The sequence below is a fragment of the Nyctibius grandis genome, chromosome 3 (assembly GCF_013368605.1).
Source record: "Nyctibius grandis isolate bNycGra1 chromosome 3, bNycGra1.pri, whole genome shotgun sequence".
Lineage (NCBI taxonomy): Eukaryota > Metazoa > Chordata > Aves > Nyctibiiformes > Nyctibiidae > Nyctibius > Nyctibius grandis.
This window is the reverse complement of record NC_090660.1, coordinates 100159088-100183988: the sequence shown is the minus strand read 5'-3', so window position 1 is coordinate 100183988 and position 24901 is coordinate 100159088. Positions and strand designations below refer to the sequence as shown.

The 24901-nt window shown below is 39.1% G+C and overlaps 1 protein-coding gene across 1 annotated transcript in view; it reads right to left on the bottom strand.

Annotated features, from left to right (window-relative positions):
* SLC26A7 (solute carrier family 26 member 7) overlaps window positions 1-22254 on the bottom strand; it is a 152937-nt gene extending 130683 nt beyond the window's left edge. The window contains exons 1-3 of the mRNA XM_068397215.1: window positions 22065-22254; window positions 8044-8154; window positions 3711-3883 (exon numbers count right to left, since the gene is read on the bottom strand). Coding sequence (XP_068253316.1) covers window positions 3711-3883; window positions 8044-8154; window positions 22065-22254 — 474 coding nt within the window. The remainder of the gene's footprint in view (window positions 1-3710; window positions 3884-8043; window positions 8155-22064) is intronic.
* Window positions 22255-24901: the final 2647 nt, after the last annotated feature.

Here is a 24901-nt window from a genome sequence, read left to right as displayed (position 1 = left end):
GGGACCAGGTTAGGAAGGCTAAAGCCCTGATAGAATTAAATCTGGCCAGAGATGTCAAGGACAACAAGAAATGCTTCTAGAGGTATGTCAGTGGTAAAAGGAAGACTAGGGAAAATGTGGGCCCTCTCTGGAAGGAAACAAGAGACCTGGTTACCCGGGATACCACAGAATCACAGAATCAACCAGGCTGGAAGAGGCCTCAGGGGTCATCGAGTCCAACCGTTGCCCTGACACCACCCTGTCAACTAGACCATGGCACTAAGTGCCATGTCCAGTCTTTTCTTCAACACAGCCAGAGACGGTGACTCCACCACTTCCATGGGCAGCCCATTCCAATGTCTAATAATCCTTTCTGAAAAAAAATTCTTCCTGATGTCCAACCTGAACCACCCCTGGCGAAGCTTGAGGCTGTGTCCTCTTGTCCTATCACTAGCTGCCTGGGAGAAGAGGCCAACTCCCACTTCACTGCAACCTCCCTTCAGGTAGTTGTAGACTGCAATAAGGTCACCTCTGAGCCTCCTCTTCTCCAGGCTAAACAGCCCCAGCTCCCTCAGCCGTTCCTCGTAGGTCAGACCCTCCAGACCCTTCACCAGCTTGGTCGCCCTCCTCTGGACTCGCTCCAACACCTCAACATCTTTCTTGAAGTGCAGGACCCAGAACTGAACACAGTATTCAAGATGCAGCCTCACCAGTGCTGAGTACAGAGGGACGATCACTTCCCTAGACCGGCTGGCTACACTATTCCTAATAGAGGCCAGGATGCCATTGGCCTTCTTGGCCACCTGGGCACACTGCTGGCTCATGTTTAGCCGGCTGTCGATCAGCACCCCCAGGTCTCTTTCCGCCGCGCCGCTTTCTATCCACTCTTCCCCCAGCCTGTAGAGCTGCATGGGGTTGTTGTGGCCAAAGTGTAAGACCCGGCACTTGTTCTTGTTGAACCTCATGCCGTTGGTCTCGGCCCATCTATCTAACCTGTGCAGATCCCTCTGTAGGGCCTTCCTACCCTCCAGCAGATCGACACTCCCACCCAGCTTGGTGTCATCTGTAAATTTGCTGAGGGTGCACTCAATCCCTACGTCTAGATCATCTATAAAGATATTGAACAACACCGCCCCAGAACTGAGCCCTGGGGAACACCGCTAGTGACCGGCCGCCAGTTGGACTTTGTCCCATTCACCACTACTCTCTGGGCTCGGCCAGCCCGCCAGTTTTTAACCCATAAAAGAGTCCACCCATCCAAGCCCTGGGCAGCCAGTTTGTCTATGGAGAAGGCTGAGGTACTCAACAACTTCTTTGCTTCAGTCTTCACCACCAAGTGCTCTAGCCTCACCACCCAAGTCACAAAAGGCAGAGGCAGGGATTGGAAGGATGAAGAACCGCCCACAGTAGGAGAAGATCAGGTTCAAGACCATCTAAGGAACCTGAAGGTGCACAAGTCCATGGGACCTGATGAGGTGCATCCACGGGTCCTGAGGGAACTGGCGGATGAAGTTGCTAAGCCGCTATCCATCATTTTTGAGAAGTCATGGCAGTCTGGTGAAGTTCCCACTGACTGGAAAAGGGCAAACATAACCCCCATTTTCAAGAAGGGAAAAAAGGAAGACCTGGGGAACTACAGGCCAGTCAGTCTCACCACTGTGCCTGGCAAGATCATGGAGCAGAACCTCCTGAAAACTATGCTAAGGCACACGGAAATCAAGGAGCTGATTGGTGACAGCCCACATGGCTTCACTAAGGGCAAATCATGTCTGACAAATTCAGTGGCCTTCTACGACAGGGTTACAGCGCTGGTGGATAGGAGAAGAGTGACTGATGTCATCTACCTGGACTTGCGCAAAGCATTTCACACTGTCCCGCATGACATCCTTGTCTCTAAATTGGAGAGACATGGACTTGACTGATGGACCACTCAGTGGATAAAGAATTGGCTGGATGGTCGCACTCAAAGAGTTATGGTCAACGGCTTGATGTCCAAGTGGACACCAGTGACCAATGGCGTTCCTCAGGGGTCTGTACTGGGACCGGTCCTGTTTAACATCTTTGTCGGTGACATGGACAGTGGGATTGAGTGCACTCTCAGCAAGTTTGCTGACAACACCAAGCTGTGTGGTGTGGTCGACACACTGGAGGGAAGGGATGCCATCCAGAGGGACCTTGACAGGCTTGAGAGGTGGGCCTGTGCAAACCGCGTGAAATTCAACAAGGCCAAGTGCAAGGTTCTGCACGTGGGTTGGGGCAATCCCAAGCACAAATACAGGCTGGCCAGAGAATGGATTGAGAGCAGCCCAGAGGAAAAGGACTTGGGGGTGATGGTTGATGAGAATCTCAACATGAGCCGGCAACGTGCGCTTGCAGCCCGGAAGGCCAACCGTATCCTGGGCTGCATCAAAAGTAGCGTGGCCAGCAGGTCGAGGGAGGTGATTCTGCCCCTTTACTCCACTCTTGTGAGACCCCACCTGGAGTACTGCGTCCAGCTCTGGGGCCCCCAACATAAGAAGGACATGGAGCTGTTGGAACGAGTCCAGAGGAAGGCCACGAACATGATCAGAGGGCTGGAGCACCTCTCCTATGAAGAGAGGCTGAGAGAGTTGGGCTTGTTCAGCCTGGAGAAGAGAAGGCTCCAGGGAGACCTTATAGCAGCCTTCCAGTATCTGAAGGGGGCCTACAGGAAAGCTGGAGAGGGGCTTTTTACAAGGGCAAGTAGTGATGGTTTTACACTGCAAAAGGGTAGATTTAGATTAGATATTAGGAAGAAATTCTTTACTATGAGGGTAGTGAGACACTGGAACAGGTTGCCTGGAGAAGTTGTGGCTGCCCCCTCCCTGGCAGTGTTTAAGGCTAGACTGGATGAGGCTTTGAGCAATCAGGTCTAGTGGAAGGTGTCCCTGCCTGTGGCAGGGGGAGTTGAAACTAGATGATCTTTAAGGTCCCTTCCAATCCAAACCATTCTATGATTCTCTGATTCTATGATTCTTGGCCACCTGGGCACACTGCTTGCTCATATTTAGCCGGCCATCGACCAACACTCCCAGGTCTTTTTCTGCTGGGCAGCTTTCCAGCCACTCTTCCCCATGCCTGTAGTGGTGCACAGGGTTGTTGTGCCCCAAGTGTAGGACCCAACACTTAGCCTTGTTGAACCTCATACAATTGGCCTCAGCCCATCAATCCAGCCTGTCCAGATCCCTCTGCAGAGCCTTCCTACCCTCAAGCAGATCAACACTGCTCAAAACAATCATGTGAAGACATCTGTTTAACTATTTTATTTTGCTTTAATGATGAGTGTGTGAACTCTAAAGGGAATTTAAAGATATTTTCCCTACTGTTTTCAGTTATTGAATATTGTATTTCTCTTCAAGTCAAGAGCAACAGAAAACCTCAGGAATATGTCAGTGCTTACCAGGAGCTGATTCATGTTTTGTTTCTGAAGAATAAGGAAACGGAGCACCAACAGCAACTAATTATTATATTAGAGCTGAATGAATGTGGTTTTACTTCATATTGCAACAACCTAGGAGCATGTATACAGACAATTACTACATCTCAGCAAAGGAGAAGCAAATTCTTAAACACATTAATTTCATCATTCATGAACATTGGACCAGACCCATGTTCAGTTTTTCTCAGAGAATTGAAAAAAAAGTATTAGAAAAGTCATAGCTGTCACAAACACAATGCCTCAGTAGCATACAGAATATGTATTCACCACTGACCTGAATGATTCCTCCTAGAAATGAAACTGCTGCTGCAACTCCAATCCTCTGCATTTCAAACTCTGATAGACCTGAAACTCCTGAATTATTGTTTGTAGTGAAATTAGTGCTGACTGAAGGAACAAGACGCTCAACTGCATTGGCAGATATTAAGGATGTTAAAGCAAAAGTACCTATAAAAAAAAGCCACACATTAGTCACTAATAATTCTATATCTGTCTGTACTCATGACTCATGGTTTCTTTTTCACAACATGGCCATTATGAGTGAAAGTGCGATTTTGTGCATTTTTGTCACTCTAAGAACAATTTTTAAGGTAATCTTTTTATTTAACACACATTTGTTCATGTAAAATAAAATTTGTACCTATGAATTAAATGTCAGGGTTTTTTTGTGAGCATATTAATTTAGACATGTTAACAAAGGAGGTTCAAACAAACACAACAATTCACAATTATTTCAAATTACCAGAAATGCTTTTAACTCACGCTGGGTGTGATGAAACAGCTTTTTGTCTGAGGATCCCAAATGTTCACCATTCAAATTTCTAGGACAATTGATTCACACTGTATACATAGTAGCTAGCCCATGATAGCTAGCAGATGTGTACGTTCAAAAATTCAACAATCTGCACTCTAATACATAGAAGCAGATTATGAGAGAAATATTTATTTGCTGAGTGAGGTAAAACAAATTTAATGACACATAGATAAATAAGGGTGATAATTCAATATTAAAAAGCACAAACACATCATGCAGAGCTCTCTACTATGTCAGACCAATGGTCCATCTTGCCCAGTACTCTGCCTCCAGCTGCGGCAATCAGAGGTGTTACCCAGGGAAAGCACACAAGCCTGGCCACTTTCGACAGGCCATTCCCTTCATAATCTCCCACCATCCACAGCTGTTGTGTTAGGGAAGTACATCCTTATCTGCCCCTTTCAGATTTTGTTTATAGACTAGCATTCATGAATTTGTCAAATCTCTGAACCTCTTTGTATTTTCTGCCTCCACAATGTCCACTGGGAGCAGATTCCTGAAGTTCAACATCTGCTGTAGTATTTTCTGTAATCTACCCTTTAAAAGTCTTTTAAAGTCATGTCTCACCAGTTTCATTGAGCTCTCCTTATTTCTACTGTTGCAGGACCTGATGAATACAGTTCTGCTTTCACCTTGGACTTCATAGAGTAAACTTTCCAGCATTAATTCCTTGGGAACCTATCAGGGACACCTCCACCCTGAAAAATGATCAATAAGTCCTATCTTTTGCTTCTTATCTGTTAACCTGCTAATAATTAATAAAATAACTTTTCTTCTACCACAAGGGCAACTTAATTTCTTTAGTAACCTTTGGTGTGGAACCTTATCAGTAGCTGTTTGACCATTTTGATATCTTATATTCAAAGTATTTTCTTTTTCCATATGCTTACTGACACTCATACAGTACTCTAGGAAGTTAATGAGGTAGGATTTTCCTTTACAGGAGTCACATTAACTCCTCTCCAACAGACTCTGATTATACATATCTTTTAGTGATCTTATTTTTTATTATAGCCTATAATAATAGGGGTGCGAGACAGGTCTGCAGTTCCCAGTATTCCCTCCAGAACCCTTCTAACAGATGAAATTACACTGGTAACTTGACAGCCCTGTGGCCTTGTCACAGAATGTCCCTGTTACACCTTTGTCAGAAAGGTGTCCCACCAGTTTCTTTCTCATCTTCCTGATTTTGATGTATTTAAAAAACTTTATCTATCATCTTCTCCATGGCACTCTTCAAATTCCTTTCTTTAGCCTTCTAAACTTCCTGCATATGTTTGACCTACCACATTTCATGGCTTTCTTGTGCATCTCATTTGTTCAAGCTTTCCATTTTTCAAGTGCCAAACTCTTCCTTATGACAGTCTTCTTAATTTTCCCACTGACCCATCATCCATCTTGGATCACATTTTCTTTTTTAAATCATGATACACATTTTACCTGGGCCTATAATGCATTTTTTTCAACCAACCTTCAGGATAGTTGTAGATATTTTTCTTTTCAGTTTGCTCTTTTTTATTTTAAACCTGTTCTCTCATTTTTACTTTTTTTTAAAAAACAGTTTACATAAAATTGGATTTGAAAACATTTTACATAAAATTCTATCTGAAATCAAAAATCTATATGTGATATTACGACAGACGAAGCTGTCTCAGAGTATGGTTCAAGATCAATTATATCAAAAAGTCAAAAAAAAGGTGCAGGGGTTAGTTGCTCAGGTGAGTAGTCTTTTAAAGTAGATCAGCTGTGTCACAGAAGAGACATTGCAAGTGAGTAAAAGTTGACAGAACTGGGCCGTTGACCAATTTCCCATATAACTGACTTCAGTAACAAAGGGCACTTTTATAGCCTGTATACCTGTGGAGAGCCCCGCTGGTCTTACAGAAAATGCGAGTAGGAGAAGAGATTATTGCCAATGTACTTGAGGAATTACAGAGCATTTGGGGATCTGAGGCAGGCACTACAGCTCCAGTTCAGCCTGCACACCATAGTGCCTTAAATGAGGCTTGTGGCATGAGTGCATGAGACATGTCTGCTGAAAGGATCAAGAGCATATGTCACACATATGTATTTAAAAAAACCTTCACAACTATAAGAGAACTGTTTTATTTCCTTTTTCTCTTCAGATTAAATTCTGGAATAGACAGCTGTGAAAGGAACAGGTTTCGACATCAGGGACTGCGCAGGAATCTGCGGCCGTGGAGCTGTGGGACTCTCAGCAAATCGTTCTCTGAACTGTATTCCCTTCCAAGGATAAAACATCAAACTTAGCTTCTTAAACTTACCCATTTTATCATCTGTTTTCATTACTAGGATTTATATCAGACAGATACTTATTTACTTACTTTCCTGCATATGATGATACATATGATTGATAGATTCTTGTCTACCTAATAATCTTACACCAACAAACTGCTGACAATACACTGCTAAATTACTCATTTTTAATATAAGTTCATGTTTTAATATATTTAATGAAAAAAAGTTCAGAAAAAGTATACTAATCTACCTCTACTCAAGTATCAAAATTATTTTCCAGATTCTAAATTTTCACTTTTTTTTAAATGCTTCCCGTTCTTAAATGAGCTGAGTACATGCCATCACTCATTATGGCATCGTATCACTAACAGCATCCACAGATTCTTCTCAGGCATCAAAAGGCTCAAATATTTTCTGTGCCTTTAGGGAAAAGAAATTTTCGGCTTTCCTTTTGCTATAAGACAAGTTATAGTTGTTCAGCAATTTTTAATAATTGAATATACATGAACAAAAAAGGTGTTGAAAATATGTGACTAACTTCTTACTAAAACATTTTTCAGGGCATACACTCAAGCAATAAGATTCTGCAGACTTCATTTTGTGTGTGATGATTACCCAGAACCATCTTTCCTCCTTTCGGGAGGTTTTCTGCTCCACAAGGAAAACATTCCTCCACCCTGCTTAAATCTTCTAATGACCACAGAGGTTGCTTCCCTTTACTCAGTCCTACCGTGCTTTACTACTGGGCCTGTCCCACCCTTCCTGCAAACTTCAGAGGCCACCGAGAGCCCACTTCCGCACACCAAAGAATTCGTGGTTCAATCTCATGAGTATTTCCAGCTTCCATCTGTAACTTGTGTTCTTTGGAGTCAGAAACAGAGCATTGGCCAACCTATTAGGAGATCAAAGTCATTCAACTCTTGCAGCTGCTGTTGGCTCTGCTGAGGGTAAACAAGTAACTCATAACTACTAGCATAGTAGCCAGGGAGCACCTTTTTGCTGTCTACCTAATTACTCCGCAAGTGGACAGGAGTTATATTGAACTCATTGGGAGAATCTCTAGCTTTAATACAATAGCAGGTAATAGGCACAAAAAGCTTTTTTTCTGAGAAATACAGAGTTTGTGTTTTAGACAGGTGAGAAGTAATGTGTGTTTTCTATGGCTTAAGAAGTAGCCGAGCCTTTTTCATTCCTGTTTGCATGTATCTTGTTGGCTGAGCTCTTTGTTAAAATCTTGGCCTGAAGCACATTTCTAAAGTAGAGTTAAAATACAAAAGCCCTTAGTAAACTACATTTACAAAGAAAGTGTCAATGCAATATTAAATTATAATGGCAGGAGTAACTCCAATATATTCTTAATGAGGCTCTTTAAAGTACTTAAACTGGCAAAAAATAGTTGTAAAAAGAAGCACAAAACCATCTTATTTCTGTTTAGTCTTAGATAATTTTCCTTCCATTGATCTTATAACAACAACAAAAAGTTCAGTTTCCAATTCCTTTTTTCTGAAAATGTTTTTAGCAAATAGACACTTACCTGTCGCAACATGACGTCCCATTCCAAATATGACATATATAATAACAGGGAAGAAAGAGCCATATAAACCAAAAACTGGATGGACTGAAGACAGAACCGCAAAGGCCAACCCTATAGAAAGTTAAATGGAATTACTTCACTATAGGAAGATAAAACTATTCCGCATTAAATTTTTTTTTGTGAGGTAACATCTACAATTTTATTAAGAGCACCTTCATTTACAAAAACCTAGAGCATAAGCCAAATATTGTACAATGAGGATCAGGAAGAACTGTGAAAGGTTTTTCATCTATTGTCTGTCATCAAAGTCCTCACACTTTCTTCTGAGTCTTAGTCACCAGCAGAAACAAATGGATCGCAGATACAATCTATGGCACCAGCTACCGTGTTTCTAGGTTGTCTTCATTAGTGGTTCCAAACTTTTTTTTAATAGACTGTCCTCACGGGAGAAGACAGCACCTTTTCACCCTCACCCTCACAAACACAGGTTGGAAACTGCCAGGGCTCCAGGTGGTCAGATGGTTATTTCTTACAAACATTTCAAAACCTATTATTTTTGTTTGGATGAAGCACCTTCCATCTGCTTTCTTCTAATTTCTTAAACAAAAAAATATTCCAGAGTTCATTGTCTTTAGGTGTCTGAGTTTTTAATCCTTTAGATATTAATATTTTTTTCATTACATAAAGTTGTTAGTCCAGAAACAGAAAGTATTTAACTTTCATGTTGAGATGGAGAATGAACTGAATTGATTAGGATTTAACTTTACAGACTTACTAGTTACCTTCATTGCTTAGCTACAGAGGACAGCATCCATAGTTTTCTTAGTGAGTCTCAGAATATGCCAAGAAATCATCTTAATAGAGACATTTCTGCAGAGCAGCAGCTTTGATTGCTCTTCAACTCTAGACACCTAAGATTGTCCTTCAGGACAAGGGGCAATGGGCACAAACTGAAACATGGGAAGTTCCATCTGAATATGAGGAAAAACTTCTTTACTTTGAGGGTGACAGAGCATTGGAACAGGCTGCCCAGGGAGGTTGTGGAGTCTCCTTCTCTGGAGATATTCAAAACCTGCCTGGACACGACCCTGTGCAACGTGCTCTAGGGGAACCTGCTTTGGCAGGGGGTTGGACTAGATGATCTCCAGAGGTCCCTTCCAGCCCCAACCATTCTGTGATTCTGTGATAGCAAGCAAGTCTGCATTGAGTCCTTGCAAGTCAGCAGGAAGAGACGCTCCCCAGACTATGCTTCTGACCTGCAGCCTCTACTGTCACTGCACAGTTTTTACTCCTAGAAACTAAGAGTAGGAGAAATTGCCTGACAGAGTTGCTCTGTAAATCTTGGTGAATACCTTGTTGCGCAGTAGGGAAGGCAGGACTGGCTTGTGTAACACACAAGGTGCCTTTCTGAAGTCCACCTGAAGTCTATAAATCCTGGTTAAGATGATCTACAAAATTCTCAGTGTTTAAGATACCCATTAAATGAAAGGAATTCTTTAATACTGAATAAGAGAATTACAAATATAGAACTTTTTCATCTGAAAACATTCCTGTTTCCAAAAATTCCTATTCACACACTGCAGAACAGCTACACAATGCTTACAGACCTCACCTCAATGAGTTCCTTTGCATGCTGTCCTCCTCAGTTTTTTTTTAAATGTTTGGACTCCAGTTATCACAAAGGACACACAAAAACTCCTTCTTCACTAGGGAAGGTTAACAAATTTGAAAGATATGTTTTGAAATACCAAGTCCATTTTGCAGAAAACAGATTTTTTCATATAATTTTTACATTTGTGCTTTGGTTGTTTTAATTTTGGACCTTGAAGTTTCCCCTACAAAATCTACACAGTTCACTTCTAATAGGTTTTCACTCTAAGCAACTTTATCACTCAGTTCAAGACAAGGTTAGCTTAGAAGTTGTACAAAACAAAACTGAAGGGTACAGTAATACACTGCAGGCTAAACTAAAATATTTCCAGAAGAGGGACTACTAGCTCATTAATTAAGGATTAAGAACAGTATACATTGTTCTTTCGTCTCAACATTTACAAGGAAAACAAGAGTTCAGCTACCGCAAAATATTCTGTCACCATCTGGCTGTAAAAGCCTGTTCTCACTTCTCTACATGCGTTTACTTTGTTTTTATGCTTCCTAGGACCTTCTGAATCATTTGACAATTACGGCCAGACTGTGTTTGATCCAGCATAAAGCGTACATGTTGTGGGTAGAGCACAAGCAGGTCAATCCAGCCCAAGATCACACACAGAGAAACTGTGTCAACATCTCAGTTCAGCTCTCTGAATAGGGCTGAGGGGAACAGAGGGGCACAACCTGAATGAACCCTTACAGTCAGAAGAACTGGCCGACAGAAATCTGACATGAGTCCTGTAAAACTGTGGAAAAGGGGCTAACCCTGCCCAGCAAACCCTCAGCATCCAAGAGGAATTTTGCTTTACTCACAGACTTGCTGTTGAGAAATCTCTCTTGTTTACAGGCAGGTAATCTAAATGAAAATCTGGCCCTTGCTTTTTCCCTTTCAAGAGTAGACCTTTCACAGTGTTTTTGTTTCTAGAAGCAGTGTCTTGTTTTTTTGATGGTGAGGTCATGGAAGTTCGGACAGAACTAAAATTACCAGCCTTTGACTCTAGTCCTGGCTCTGGTTGTTAGCTTTTGGCTCCCATTACTGAAGCATGTCAATCATGTGCAAAAGCAGAGAGGCATTGTAAAACAGAATTAGTAAAGACTTCAGGCTTTCTGATTAAGCATATAGTGTTCTAAAGGTTCAAATACTTTTAAAGATATAATCAGTAGCATATTTCATCTCAATTCTTTAATTTTCTTACTAAACTTTGCTACAATGCCTTCCATATGCTCAAGAACCAGTCAAAAGACAGGAAACATTATTTTAACTTTTTCATTCCTAACAGTAATAATACTCAAAAGAAATAGATCATAAAATAAGGATCCCTCATAATATTCACTGGTAATATGGAGAAGCCTCCATGGCAGTGACATTAAGGTCTTCAAATAAGAATATAAATTCCATGGAAAGTAACATAAACAAAGAATGAACAGTAAGTTCAGATACAGTACATTAATATTGTGGTTCTTTTTGTTTTAACTGTGCCTTATCATAAGATAACATCGTGCAACACAGTTTCATCAAAAACCCACGCTCTCTGACTAGCACCAAATGCACAACAATCCTCTGGCATGCCACACTGAAAAGCAAGAGATGTTGTACCACTGTTGGTAAACGTCAAATGCAGATAACTACAAGATAACAAGCTTGATACAAATAGAAACAAGGCCATGTGCTACCACAGCAGAAAGGTCTTAGTTTAAGTTGATAGTTTCTGCTAATTAGGCTAGTGCCAAAACTACAGCAATAAAAAAAATATTTTCCATAGAAGGAGCTATGAAGCATCAGAGTATGGTCAACTAGTTGTTAACAATTTTCTGCATCTGGAAATACGCTCGTGATACATACACATGTTCTATACGCTGTCTTTTGGAAATATGATACGCGAACCAGAAATTTAAATGAAGAAGCAGGAAAACTAGTAAGTCTATAATTAAATTGAGGAGTTTCAAAATTTGTACCATTTGCTATTTACTGTGAAAAGCTATAAATTTAAAAGTTTTTCTGCTAGTGTATATATTTAAATAACTTTTTGTTATTGTAACCTTTTATTCTTAAATGTGTCTATAATAACGTGGTCAGACCCCAAGTTCAGGGAACCCAAAATGACATGAATACATCTTATCCCACTCAAAATGCTATCTGCAGTTGAGGTCACTCTCCGATGCTTCAGAAGAAGACAATTTCTCCCTTTGTTCACAAAGCTGAATTATGTAGTAAGAAAGGTGTTTCCTGTAGGTGCCCTAAAATGTAGAATTAACACATATTTAATGAGTCTCCTATCAACCCCTCTTGGAGAATCAACAAATCAGACACCCAATGATTCATATTGCAGGCTTTAATTTCTAACTCCAGGATAGCTAATTTTTACTGAAGAAAAAAAAAAAACACCACAGAAAACATTTTTATTATTATATTTCACAACAATTTTCCTATACAAACCTATAGTTCTGGAAGATTCTTTGACACTGGCTTGTTAAAAGCTATTAATTCAAAATGATCCTTTGAAAATAAAGTAATTTACCTCCAAAACCTGGAAAGCTCAGTATTGGTTCTCTCAATGGTGCACACATACACCTCATGCTTGCAAGGTCTCTGTTTCCTAATGGCACCATTTGCTGGGGCTACACACACGGATTGTACCTTCTGTCTGACTTCTTATTTAAAGACAAAGTACCAAGAGCCTAAAATTGTTCCTTAATTCTTTTGTCATTCGAAGCCTGAGGAAAATGAAGAATGTAAAAGCAAGATGGGAGGACAGATTCTGAAAAATTTAACATAAATCTTTCCGAGACCACACAATGTTTAGTTAGCAACCATTCTCTCTTTTTTAAAGGATGTTTCGGTGCAGTTCATTCCCATGTAACTGTCTCCTTCAGTCTGGTGAGAATTAAGCATCTCAGCTGTATTAGTCATAGTACCTGAATTCACAGTATTTTACAGTATCTGCAATGCAGCTCTCACAGTGTACCATCTGGCAACTATATCAAAGGTATATTTGAGAAAGCACTGTTCTATTTTGCCACTTTGCAGTTCTCCAGATACTGACACTTGTATCTTGATGTTCAAAAGAAAGGATATGCAAGTATTATGGTAGAATAAACAAGTGGACTGTGTGACCCATCTATGAATTCTCTATTCAAGATAGCGTGACCCTTCTGTACATAAAAAAAGCTTGGATACACACAAAAACAGACAGAAAAATACACCCCAGTATTTTCTTTTCTTTTAATGGAGCTCCTGGAAAAAGCTCTGACTCTTGGCAGACAATCAGAGGTTAAATATTTAGACCTCTTTAGGATGAATTTAACAAAATATCTGAACACCACAGAGATTTTTATACAGAGCATTCTATGAAATATTATACACTGGGCAGCCATAATACCTGAAGAATTTGGCCATCTCCATAATAAAATTAAAGGGGTATTTTGAAAGTGGATTCTAGGGAAATTTCTCCACCTCTCAGTAAGAATAAACAGAGAATGAAACCCATGAGAAGTTTCTGGCAAGCAGGTAACTATAAGGTAGTCTTTTGAGAAGCATTAATGCTGTGAGAAACAAAAACCAATCATGATTGATGACAGGCCTTAATCAAGATGAACTGGACTTTTTGACATCCATGAAAAGGGCACCCATTTTGACAAATTGGTGGCAAAGGATCTCAGCACTAAGAGTTTTGCTGATCTCTTTGACCTGGAAGATCACAGGTGGAGTAATTTCTTCTTCATCATTGAGGGAATCAACACTTCCTGGGTTTTCCAGTCTCTGTCCATGGTGCTCAGGCACCCCCCAGGCACAGGGATCGGACACCTGCGCAGTTTATCTGGGCACACTAAGACAAGTGTACCTGGACAGTAGGCTCCAAAAGATTTAGAGATCGTTCAGAAGCTGAATTCACATTTCTAGTAGTCTGTCAGACAGGCCTGTATCAGCACATGTGTGACTTGGAAGAATTTTAATAAACACTAGAAATGAAATATTGCATGCACAGCAGCATCAGTGCTTTTCTCCTCTGCTGCAAAGTTGTATAAATATGAAACATTGCCCTACATTTACTTACTAACATGTTACATTTCATGATCAGCTTACATCATTATTCTTTATATGGGAGAACTATAACAGAGTTCAGCTGGACACTCTCTTCCACAAATCATTTATGAACTACATGGATTCTCCAATGCATTCTCTAGGAGACTTTTCTGGCTCTGTTTCCAAATGTGCTTATTCAATTTCATCTACACATGCTATTTGTATGCCAGATGTATATTTACAAGACATTCTTACCCCTTAATAAAATTATTAGCTCCAGTTAGTCTGCTCAGAGTATATTTATGTCTAGATTTATGGTCAGAGCCTGAAAAAAAACACCAGCAACCATCACCCTTGAGAAGACACAGCTGGGGTTCGTCCATGAAAAGCTAAAAAAAAATATATATGTTTTTGGCATCATGCCTTCCAAAATACTGGGCATCAGTTCTGGAATGCATGAAGCCAGTATAGTTCATTTTTTTAATGGCAAGGTCTCCAGCCAGTGTTAAGGAATTAGTTGTTCAGCAATAAATCCAGCTCGAGATTAAATTAACTTTAATTAAAACATACAAAACACGCCGATCCTCAGTGAGTTATTATTGGGCTCACAGAATGAAAAAAGAAGTTGGCAGGAATAACAATACTGATTTCATCAGATGCCATCTACATATTTCACTTTTAGAGGAAATATGTCTCAAGGGCCCTCCACCCCCAAAAAAAACAGCCCACCAAAACCTGCTTGAGCCAAAGCATTTCTTGTTCATGATAGATCATAGGAAAGGCAGCAAATCTATAACACTACATATAAATTCTATACAAAGTATATCCATATGGTAGCTGACTACAAAAAAATGTATTTTTTAAAAAATTACAAACACCATCATAGTCCCAAATCTGATAAATTTTTAAGTCCAAATCTCATACCCTCATGCTTCCACATAGGCAAATTTTGAGTATATTAGTATAGCACATGGATAGATGTTAATTTCAAAACAAATAGCATAATGTTTATGAATCCAGCCAAATACCAGGAAATGAGCAAGATATAATTGAATCTAGTAATATAGTGACAGTATTTTAGTTTGAAAAAACCCACACATTTGTCTTAAGTTATTAGTAGATGCACCTCAGTTCAAAACTTCCCAGGTTTTTTGAGCAGCAGCAGATATTGAAATAAAACATAAACTTATGAAGGAACCCCCTTGTGCCCTGTGTTTTGTTCTCTCTTATAACAGGCAAACATGTAATCTATGAATGGAATTATGTGATAAGGAGATACATCTTCTTATCCCAATATTTTAATGGAATATTTTTAGAACTACTTCCAATTTTAAATCTAAACGTATTCATGCTACTTTATACTTACTTGTTCATGTGCTGCAACTGTCTTTTACTTTAAATGCCTTTCCTGATAAGGAAACACCTTCTTAGGTTTTAATTAACTTGTCCAAGCCGTTTAAGTATTCTCCCAAATATAATCTTTATTTTTCTGATCCTTCTCCTAGCCTTTTCTTCTCCTACTGAAGTTTGAAATCATCTTTCATGAACAGGGGCAACAAAAATTTCACACTATATTTCAGATAATGGATCAATAATCAGCATTACCTGTGGTCATCAGCTTCTTTGCAGCTCCTAACCCATCTAACAACCCATTTTTTTCAAATAGGCTAATTATTTTCCAGCAGATTGTTAAAACTACCCCAAAGGGAGAGCATCAGCAGAGTTGTCTTTAGAATGCATATATAAATCTGTAGCAAAATCCACTAGAGCCTTGCTGCAGAATTGGGTAGCAGAATCAATTGCTCTGGTATCTCTTATTGCTATATATGCAAATATTATTTTATATCATTAAAGGGAAAAACATCTCTACCGCTTGGATTTGGTCTAGTCCCTCATCTGCAATGCAGACTTGTAACTTGCATACAACACTATACTCTCTATGATCCAATCATATAATATCACTCTAAATTTGACAGAAACATCAAAAGTACTTGTTACTGGATCTGCAATGTCACTTACCTATTCTTTCAGAATTCTGAGATGATGATTACCCACCTCAGCCCTTGATCTGGTGTGTTTCATTTTCTGTGTTTAATCTCAGCTACATATCCATGCGCTTGACCATTTCCTATATAGGCAAAGTCATCAACCTTCAGGAAAACTGAGACAAAGTACTAATTTTGTACTGACGCTTCAGTTTAGATCAAATACTGAAGCAGAAAGTACCATGTCTTTGTTTTGTCCTCTTTTTCCCTAAGGCTGAAAAAACATTTGTTGATTTGCATTTTTTTGGAAGGGTCTAACTCACTTGTGATGTTGGACATTCACATTAGTGGCAAACAACAGAAACCTGTATTCTTTGCACCATAAACTGTCAATACAGTATTGCATGAGTCATTTCTGTGTTTCAAGTAAGAGCAGTTTTCTGTTTCTCATTTCCCTCCCCATATACTTTTCTATTACTGGACATTGTAAAGAGCTCCAAGATGCTATAATGAAAAGTGCAGGGTGCAAGTATTACCATCACCCAGTGAATGACAAAACAGAAATAAAGTAAGTCACGTATTTGTCTAAGCAGGAGTCTCTCTGGTCATTAATGGCTTGCAGAAGAGGATTATAATTATCAAAACCTCAGGCAAGATCTTGGAAGAAGCTTGGGGGTAAGGGTTGACATTGTCTCAAGTTAGGTGCCTACATTAGGAATTTACATCCAGAAAGTGTAAGCCAACTTCAGGTGTTAAGCAGAGCACCTAGTTTTCACATTATATAAAGTCCTAACCAAAATACTTCAGATACATTTGTGTCCCCTAACTATATAGAGAACTGACATACATAAATAAATTATGTACACTAGTATACATATTCAAGCAGATTAACTTTGGGGATAATTTCTCTGGCGATGAACTCAGCTGCATGACAGAGGGTATATATGTATAGACTTTTTCAGACAAACTCTGACTTAATTTTTTTTACAGTCCATTACAGTCAGAGAAGCTTACTGATGGGTTGCAGCATTACCTACATGGCTTGTAGACACCAGTCTTTGTGGACAGTATGCGTAGTTCTGCCCAGAAAAAAAACACCGAAAAACCCACCCACGCAACCAACGAAAAAAAAAGGAAACACTCACAAAGAAACACATTCAAAATAACAATCCAAATGTAAATACTGAGATGTGATATACCAACCAACATACATTGCATAATTTAAATCCTGAGAGAAGGCATAAAGCTATTTGTTTGAAAAGACAAGATTGGATGAAGAAGGCTAGCCAAATAGATTAATGAGAGATGGATCAACAGCTTGGTAATGAATAAATGATGCCAGCAAAGATCACCTATGAAGGGCCTCGAAAGAAAAGTTGAATAATTTGCTTGATGCAGTAAAAAGTTAGCACAGACTGTGAAAATGAGCTAAGCAGCTGAATTCTGAAGAGATATGAAGGGGCTATAGCACATATTCAGAAGGCTATGGAAAAAACAGGCTGACAGCTTTATGAGATTTAGCTACATGGAAAGATTGCATCATAATGCATCTTAATATTATCGTGCAAGGAAATTGAGAAAAATGCAGACACATCTTGATCAAAGTATGCTTCTCGTACAAGTAGGTGGTGTCCAGGTCACATGAAAAAGCCACAAAAAGAATTCTGGTATCATTGTGACATGTCAATGGATGAGTTACAGGAAAGAAACCAGTAAGACCTGCTTTTAACCATGTTGAGCATGAACTGTTTATTACCCCCAATGCCACAGATATAATGGCTGAGACACATCTCGCCTAAATTTTGATGTCTACATCATCAGTGTCTACGCCTGAGCCAGTCCCCTATTACACTCAATGGAAATCTTACCAATATAATCAATTAACTTTAACAAAAACTAGATTAGATTTAGGCAGATGAATCACACCTGTGGTGGGTTGATCCTGGCCAGTAGCTAAGCACCCACCTAGACACTCACTCACTCACTCCCCCTCAAAAAATGGGGGAAAGAATTAGAAAAGCAAAAGTGAGAAAACTCACAGGTCAAGATAAAGAAATTTTAATAAGTGAACGACAGAAAAAGAAAAAAAAAGTGATGTAAAGGCACCACCTCCCACAAGCAGACTGAACACTGTAAATTTCACTAACTTATCAACTAGATCTCCATTGACTAGTAAGGAACGCAAGAGCGGCTTGCTGAGAACTAGATACCTACAGAACCTTTGTTTTATCAGCACAATTTCAATTTGGAGAGAAGAAAACAGATTAGGCACTTATGAGACATCTACATGAACCTAGTAATTGAATTTGTGTGTATGGGTGAGGAACACAGAATGAAACGGAAAGAAGAATCTTCATATGATGACTGTTGACGGGGTATTAGTAAGTTTTAAAGGGAAGAGGAAGAGAGCAATGAAGTGCTAGTATAAGAAGCTAATTAAGGATTTATTTGTTACTTTAGAGACATCTTGCTCTAGTCTCTCAATAACAGATTTTTGAGAAACACAGATGAATCAGGTAGTGATTACCAAAACATGAAAGCTCAAATTCCTTACCTATCTGTGAAAGTATATAACAAACTTCAAGACTGGATGACAAAGTTCATTTTAGATTCAAAAGTGATTTTTCAACCTTAGGTATCAGAGTAAGAATAAGGATTCTATGTCTGAAAAACAAGGTGTCGAGCTCTGTGTTATTAAATAATAGTTGGAACTAGTATTAAATGATAACTGGAACTAGTGAAGCCTAGTTTCTTTTACTGGTTTTGACTCGTGGCTGACTGGCTTTGCAGTCTGAGACAGTGCAAGCTCCATTTGAATCTTTCCAGCAATTGGTATGTTTCAAAGGGCTTCTTTTTTTTCCCTGCAGAGATTATCTAATGGCTAACAAGCTGAGTCTCTATTATCACTTTTTAGAACTTGTAGAGTCTGTTTCCAGTGGCCATTTGAAAAAAATTTGTAGAAACAGAATTATCTTTGACATTTCTTTCTCCATCTTCTGTGGAAACAGCTAAAGGACTCTAAAATTAGAGGACATACACCGTGACCATGCAAGTATTGTTTCGACAGGTAAATAGGACAAAAGAGTTCAGCAGTGAATTTTGGGACTCATAAATTAAGATTAACTTGGCATTTTTAGCAGACAATGAAACAACTACAGGAACACTTGGAGAATGACTGCTTGGTGTCAGCAATGAGTCACCACAAATGCCAAGCATCACATCATGATAATCCCATGCCTTTCTTTCCTGTCTGCCTACACTCCTTGGTCTCCTCTCCCCCACTCCAGTACTGGATCCATTCGCTGTACTGAATGTTATTGATCTCTCGATTCCCTCTGAATGGTCAAACGTGACTTGGGCATCTTTTAAACAGGTTTCAAAAACATTTGAAAAGTAGTGTCAGAAGATTCATTCTCTGGAGAAATCATTATACAATTTCTTATGGATTCTTTGATAATTATTATATTCTTTATTAGATAACATTGTGAGAGAGTAAGTATAACACCTTAGGCACAGACCCATACAGTTTTACCTTAGCTCAGTGTTAGGCAAGGTAACACCTTACCTTCTAAAGATCCATTTCTTCCACACTGTACATGGAAATAAAGACAATTAAATACTCAGGTAGCATGCCTTTCTTGTACACCATTCCTAGGCTCTGTCACTACAGGACAGAGTTTCTAGTTTATGTGTGTCATTATGGAAGACATTTAAACCTAAACTGATACGTGAGCTCAAGTGTTTCCATTTTCAAGTAGCTGGCTTGAAGGGATCTTACAGGAGTTTGAAGGCATAAGTCACATTTAAAAACTAACAATTTTGATCCTGAAAATCAGAAGATCAATGGTAGTAGCTCTTATTCAAAATAAAAGATGGCATAAGAACAGCTATGCTGAACTATCCTATACCTTTATAAGAGATTTTTGGGGAGCAAACATTATCTGCATACATTGACCGCTGATATTTCTATTAATTTGCGCTTTTGTTTTTCTCACTTTTAAGGCAGACATCAAAACCTGCTGTTGCATAGGAATTCTCCAGAAACAATTTCTGAAAATTCTGTGAGGAGCAGTTATAAGCATTATCTTTGTTGCATTCACCATGACACACTAAGGACAGTGACTTTCCTCTTTACTTCCTTCCTTTACAAAGGGAAGCCAGTTATATCACCTAAAATTTAGATTAGAAGTTGGAACGTGGACTCATTGCACCAGATCAGAGCAGTTGCCAACCTGAACAGTCTGAACATGGCCAATGTCAGATGAGTAAGAAATCCCACAGCAGGAAATTGTGGAAAACACAGCTCAGTTGGAAGGTCTTTCTTAATTATTCTCAAGCTACGGGACTTCTCTCTACCCTGGAGTATGCAGTTCTCATTACTCAGAAAACTGTTGCATACAAATACAGCTGCAGATTTTTCCATATACTTCCATAACTCAAGTTTATTTCCATACACTTGGATTTACTTAAAACATGTTGCTGCAACACCAAATGACACTGTGCTCTGCATGTCAGTTATCACGGGTTACGAATTGTTTCCTACCATCGTTAGAATTTCTGCCTTTCACCTCATTACAAACCTTGTTGTTTTATTTTGTGGGTGGAAGGAAACAGACACAATAAGACCTCTCAAAATTTGTGTTCTTTTCCCTTCATGTTGTACAACAAACAGGACTTTTTATTTTCTTTCATAACCCTCTCTGTGAAAGCATTAAAGCATAGTCATGGTAACTGGAAGACTTACAGCACTAGGAAAAGAGCTAATGCAAGCAAGGTCTAAATAAATATGTTGTGTTCAAGTTAAAGCACTATAAACAATACCAAAGTGTTTTATACCAGACTCCTTTTCCATCCCCTAAAATCATTCTGAAATCTTGAGAAGCAGTGAGAAGAGAGAGAGGAAAAACAGGTCAGCAGGAAGGAAGATTGTTTTTAAGAAGCATAAAATAAGGATAAAATTATTTCTAGAGTAATTAAAAATAATCTAGAAAAACAAAACCAGTATTTTCTGTCTTCACTAGATCTTCTTAAATTTATCTGTTACATTAAATTACTTCTTGGTACAAGACTCAAACAAGAAAATCTTAGCTAAAACTACCAGCAGCACAGAACTACTGTTTAACTTAATATTTTTGATGAATTTCAACATATTGTTATTAGCAGTGTTTTAATTACAATTGTTGTATACACACATACCAGTGAAATTAGATACTTCACAGCGTTAGGGTATTAAGGTTCTTAAAGTTAAATCATGCCAATGCAGATGTTCCTAATTACTTTAAAAGCACAAATACTTACACAAATAAGTTGCTTCCAGCTCCAGCATAATTCAATTAAAGGAGTGATTATAATTTAACAACATGAATGATAGTTAAGCATAGCTAATATGGGAAATTGGTAAGAAAGTTTACTTAAGGGAAGGAGTTAAAGTCCATCTGAGGCAGATAAGAAGCTGTGATTTGCCCGAGACAAATATAAAGTATTGCCAAAAGAAGGTGACCCTATCAAAGACACACCAAAAACTGACAAAAGCATTTATTTCCCGGTAGCAATCACTTTACAAACCCGAATTACTGGGACTTTAGGTTTCTGCAGGTCATTGTGCAGGCTTTTGGTTTTGGGAGTTTTTCCTTCTTTTTCTTTTTTTTTAAGCTGCCAAATTGAATCTAGCTCCACCCTTACTTTGTATTGCTGCTCGAAACGAGACGTGGTAGGTAATGTAATACAGCATTAAATCAATGCAGAAGCTGAAGTAGGCAAGCTGTGGATGCAGGCAGATCCTGTCTGTGGGTAATATCTCTGGCAGGAGCACCCTTTATGCACAGAAAGTTGTTAATTTTTCCTGCTGTTCTCTGAGCTTCCACAGGTAATAGTATAATGCCAATGTTTCTTCCAGAGCAGCATCTCTTACAATGCAATTATCATGTAGGTATATTTTGTTTTCCATATGAAACCAGGAAAAAGGTGGTCATTTACCTGATAAAACATTTTATATAACCATACACTGTGTCAATAGAGCTACTGCTCTCTTATCTTCTATGTTAGGTCTTTGAAAAATTATCAGAGATGGGATATATGGTAAAGTTCCAGCTCACAGAAATGAGCTACAATAACACAAGGCATTCCTATCCACATTTGCACATCCACTATATACACATAAGAGTTAAGACTATACATTTTTTCTTATATTTTTATTTCAATTAAATCAACATTAGATATATAAGCATGTCTCTGTTTTAACCAAAGCTTTATGAAAATATTAAACAAGAAAGAAAAAAAAGAAAAAGAAACAGAAAAAGAAGACCAGACCCATTCAGGATGACCAGATTTCACAATATGAATCTGAAATGAGTTGACAGTACCTTGAGTCACCTGTTGGATGGCTAGCATCGTCCCAGAAACTGTATCAGGAATCAAATTTTCCTTCCAATTGTAGACGGGCATCCATTCCAAGATGGGCAGCCTTCTCACACACCAGACTTTGATATCTTCAAAGTGAACAGCCTGGATCTTCCTCCAGACTGCACTTCTTTTCCTTCTTGCTCCTGTCATCATTCCCACCCCCCAAAAGCAGTTCCTCTTTCCGAAGAGCGCACAGTGGAGGAATCACCCTGATCTGTGTCAGTTTCTAGTTTCCTTCTGAGATTTTGTAGTTCCAAGACTACAGGGAAAAAAAAAAATGAACAGAAGCACTTAAGATTTCTGCAGCTGCTCTCAAACTACACTCGATAAAAATACTTATTAAACCCTTCAATCATATAAACAGCTACATGAAATGCAAGAACTGTTTATAGCAAAGATCACATTTTCTGCTCTTTGCAAAAATTTGGTTAGTCTCCTGTTAGTTTGTGATTCTTTCCAGTAACCTCCCGCTTTATATTCCTTGTAATTCTTGTGCTTTTGGCCTCAGTCCAGTGGCAAAACGAGGTATTACCGGGTGTGTGTGCGATATAGGCTGGGCTATGCTAATGCAAGCGGGAAGTGCCCAGCGGAGCAGGCATCTCCCTGCCAAGCCCAGGAGAACAGCGAGCAGCCTTGCCCCTGCTAGAGAGAGTCTTTCTGGCTGCAGTTGGAAGGCATGAAGTCCTCAGTAACAGTGGTGATAGCAAACTTGTTTTGCTCCATCAACATTTTGTCTTCTAAATGACAGTAAAAAGCTTCTTCATATAGAACATCAGGTAGCAAAAAGTCCTGCTGAAAGCATACACAGATTCTCTCCATAGCCTGAAGCCTCAGACTTAAGTGTAACAAGCTCAAAGTGAAGTGAAGGACTGCAAGCTATCAGCTCCATGTGGGATTGTGTTGATCATTCTTTGAAGCTATTTCTTTCTGCTTTTGGTAGTCCACCCAGCAAAGGCTCTGTCAATGAAGACAGTTCACCAAGTAACTTTTGATCTTGTAATAATGTCATGTACCTTGTGTACAATACAAAGTCCTCAGACACAAAGTGATAAGAGCATGGAAGAGCTTTAAATACCAAGACATTTAAATGCCTTGTCTGATATGGAGCAAGGACACAGTGGCTTTCCTCTAAATTTATTTTATCTCTGGATAGAAAAGAAATTTAAGTTAAAATGTAAGATCCATCATATGGGTGAAGTGTCTTCCCAATCGCTATTCTGCAGTAGGCAATAAAAATAAATATGTTTTTTAAATGTTTCCATTTTATTTATATAAATTAATTTACATTTAATTGTTTAGATTAGATGAACAAAACTGAAGCATTGTCCATCCAAAACAGCTTTAGAAAAATGAGACTTTGTTTCCAAATGCACCAGGGAGAAAAGTGCAAGGGCAAATGCACCACAGTTCATTCTACTGAGTGACATTCAGGTGGTGTCCACTATTGCATCCCTTAGAAGTGCAAAGGGAAAAAAAATCAAAAAAGAGGGTCTGCTTAAGACAGACCCTCACTTTTAGCTATTCCAGGCATATTTATTCTTTGCCCTGCCCATTCTTTTACCATGTACATACTTTTTAGAGAATGGAAGAAACACAAGACAGGTTTATCTTACTTCTGTTCACTGGAATAAACCTCTGAGCATCATTTCCTTTTTTATTTTTATATGGGGTTTGTGTTTTGGGTTTTGTGTGTGTATGTCTTCCTGCTTTTAGCTTGAAAGTGCAGTTCAAGGACTTCATAATCCAGGCTTTTATGGATGCCAAGTGTTTCACTACACAGACCTTTTGCTACTTTCAATGATCAGAAGTGGACAGGAATCCTTCTAGCTACAACAGGAGTTACTCAGCTGTCAGGGGCTGCTTAGTTTTGATAAAATGTTCAGTACCTCTAACTATAATAGCATTTACTGGGGAAGAAAAATCAAAATACATTTCTACACATAGATATGTTTGTACAAATATGTACCCAAATATGGGTACTTGTGTGAAAGAGTCTAGTCCCATCTTTTTTAAAAAAAAATCGTGGTTCACAGGAAGCTCTGAATATTCTGAAAGAGTTAAAAAAAAAAACATTATGAAACCAAAGAACCATCACTAAACACACAAGAACATACTCTCCATTCTTCAAAATTCTCACATCAAAAAGCTGAAGCTGTTTGAAAAAGTCTGTAATTGATATTTTCCCACCTCACATTTGCAGAGTCAGTAAATCTGGACAATTTTAATTAATCCCAGATTAGTATCTGAACTCCTAGGATTAGCTGTATCAACAGACTTTTGTCCCTCACCAATAACACGGAATGGTTTCTCTCTATGGGTGTGTGCATGCGTGAGTGCAAACATTTTACAACTAATACTTCAAAATAAGCCCTGTTAGACACAGGCAGAACTGCACATGCAAAGTCTTTGGGATGTCCTGATGTGGAATTTGTATGGAAATTTTGTTTTACTCCAACAATTACTTTGACGAGCAAAAATTTCATTATCATTAAATTTGGAATTGATAACATTGTCACTAGTCTTGAAAAACATTGTTCCTTGTTGTAACTTTGAAATTAATGAAGTACTCTTCATTATCTGGGCAAGAACAACGCCATGTACCAGTACAAGTTGGGGGCAGAGCTGTTGGAGACCAGCGTAGGGGAAAGGGACCTGGGGGTCCTAGTGGACAACAGGATGACCATGAGCCAGCAGTGTGCCCTTGTGGCCAAGAAGGCCAATGGCATCCTGGGGTGTATGAGAAGGGGTGTGGTTAGCAGGTCAAGAGAGGTTCTCCTCCCCCTCTACTCTGCCCTGG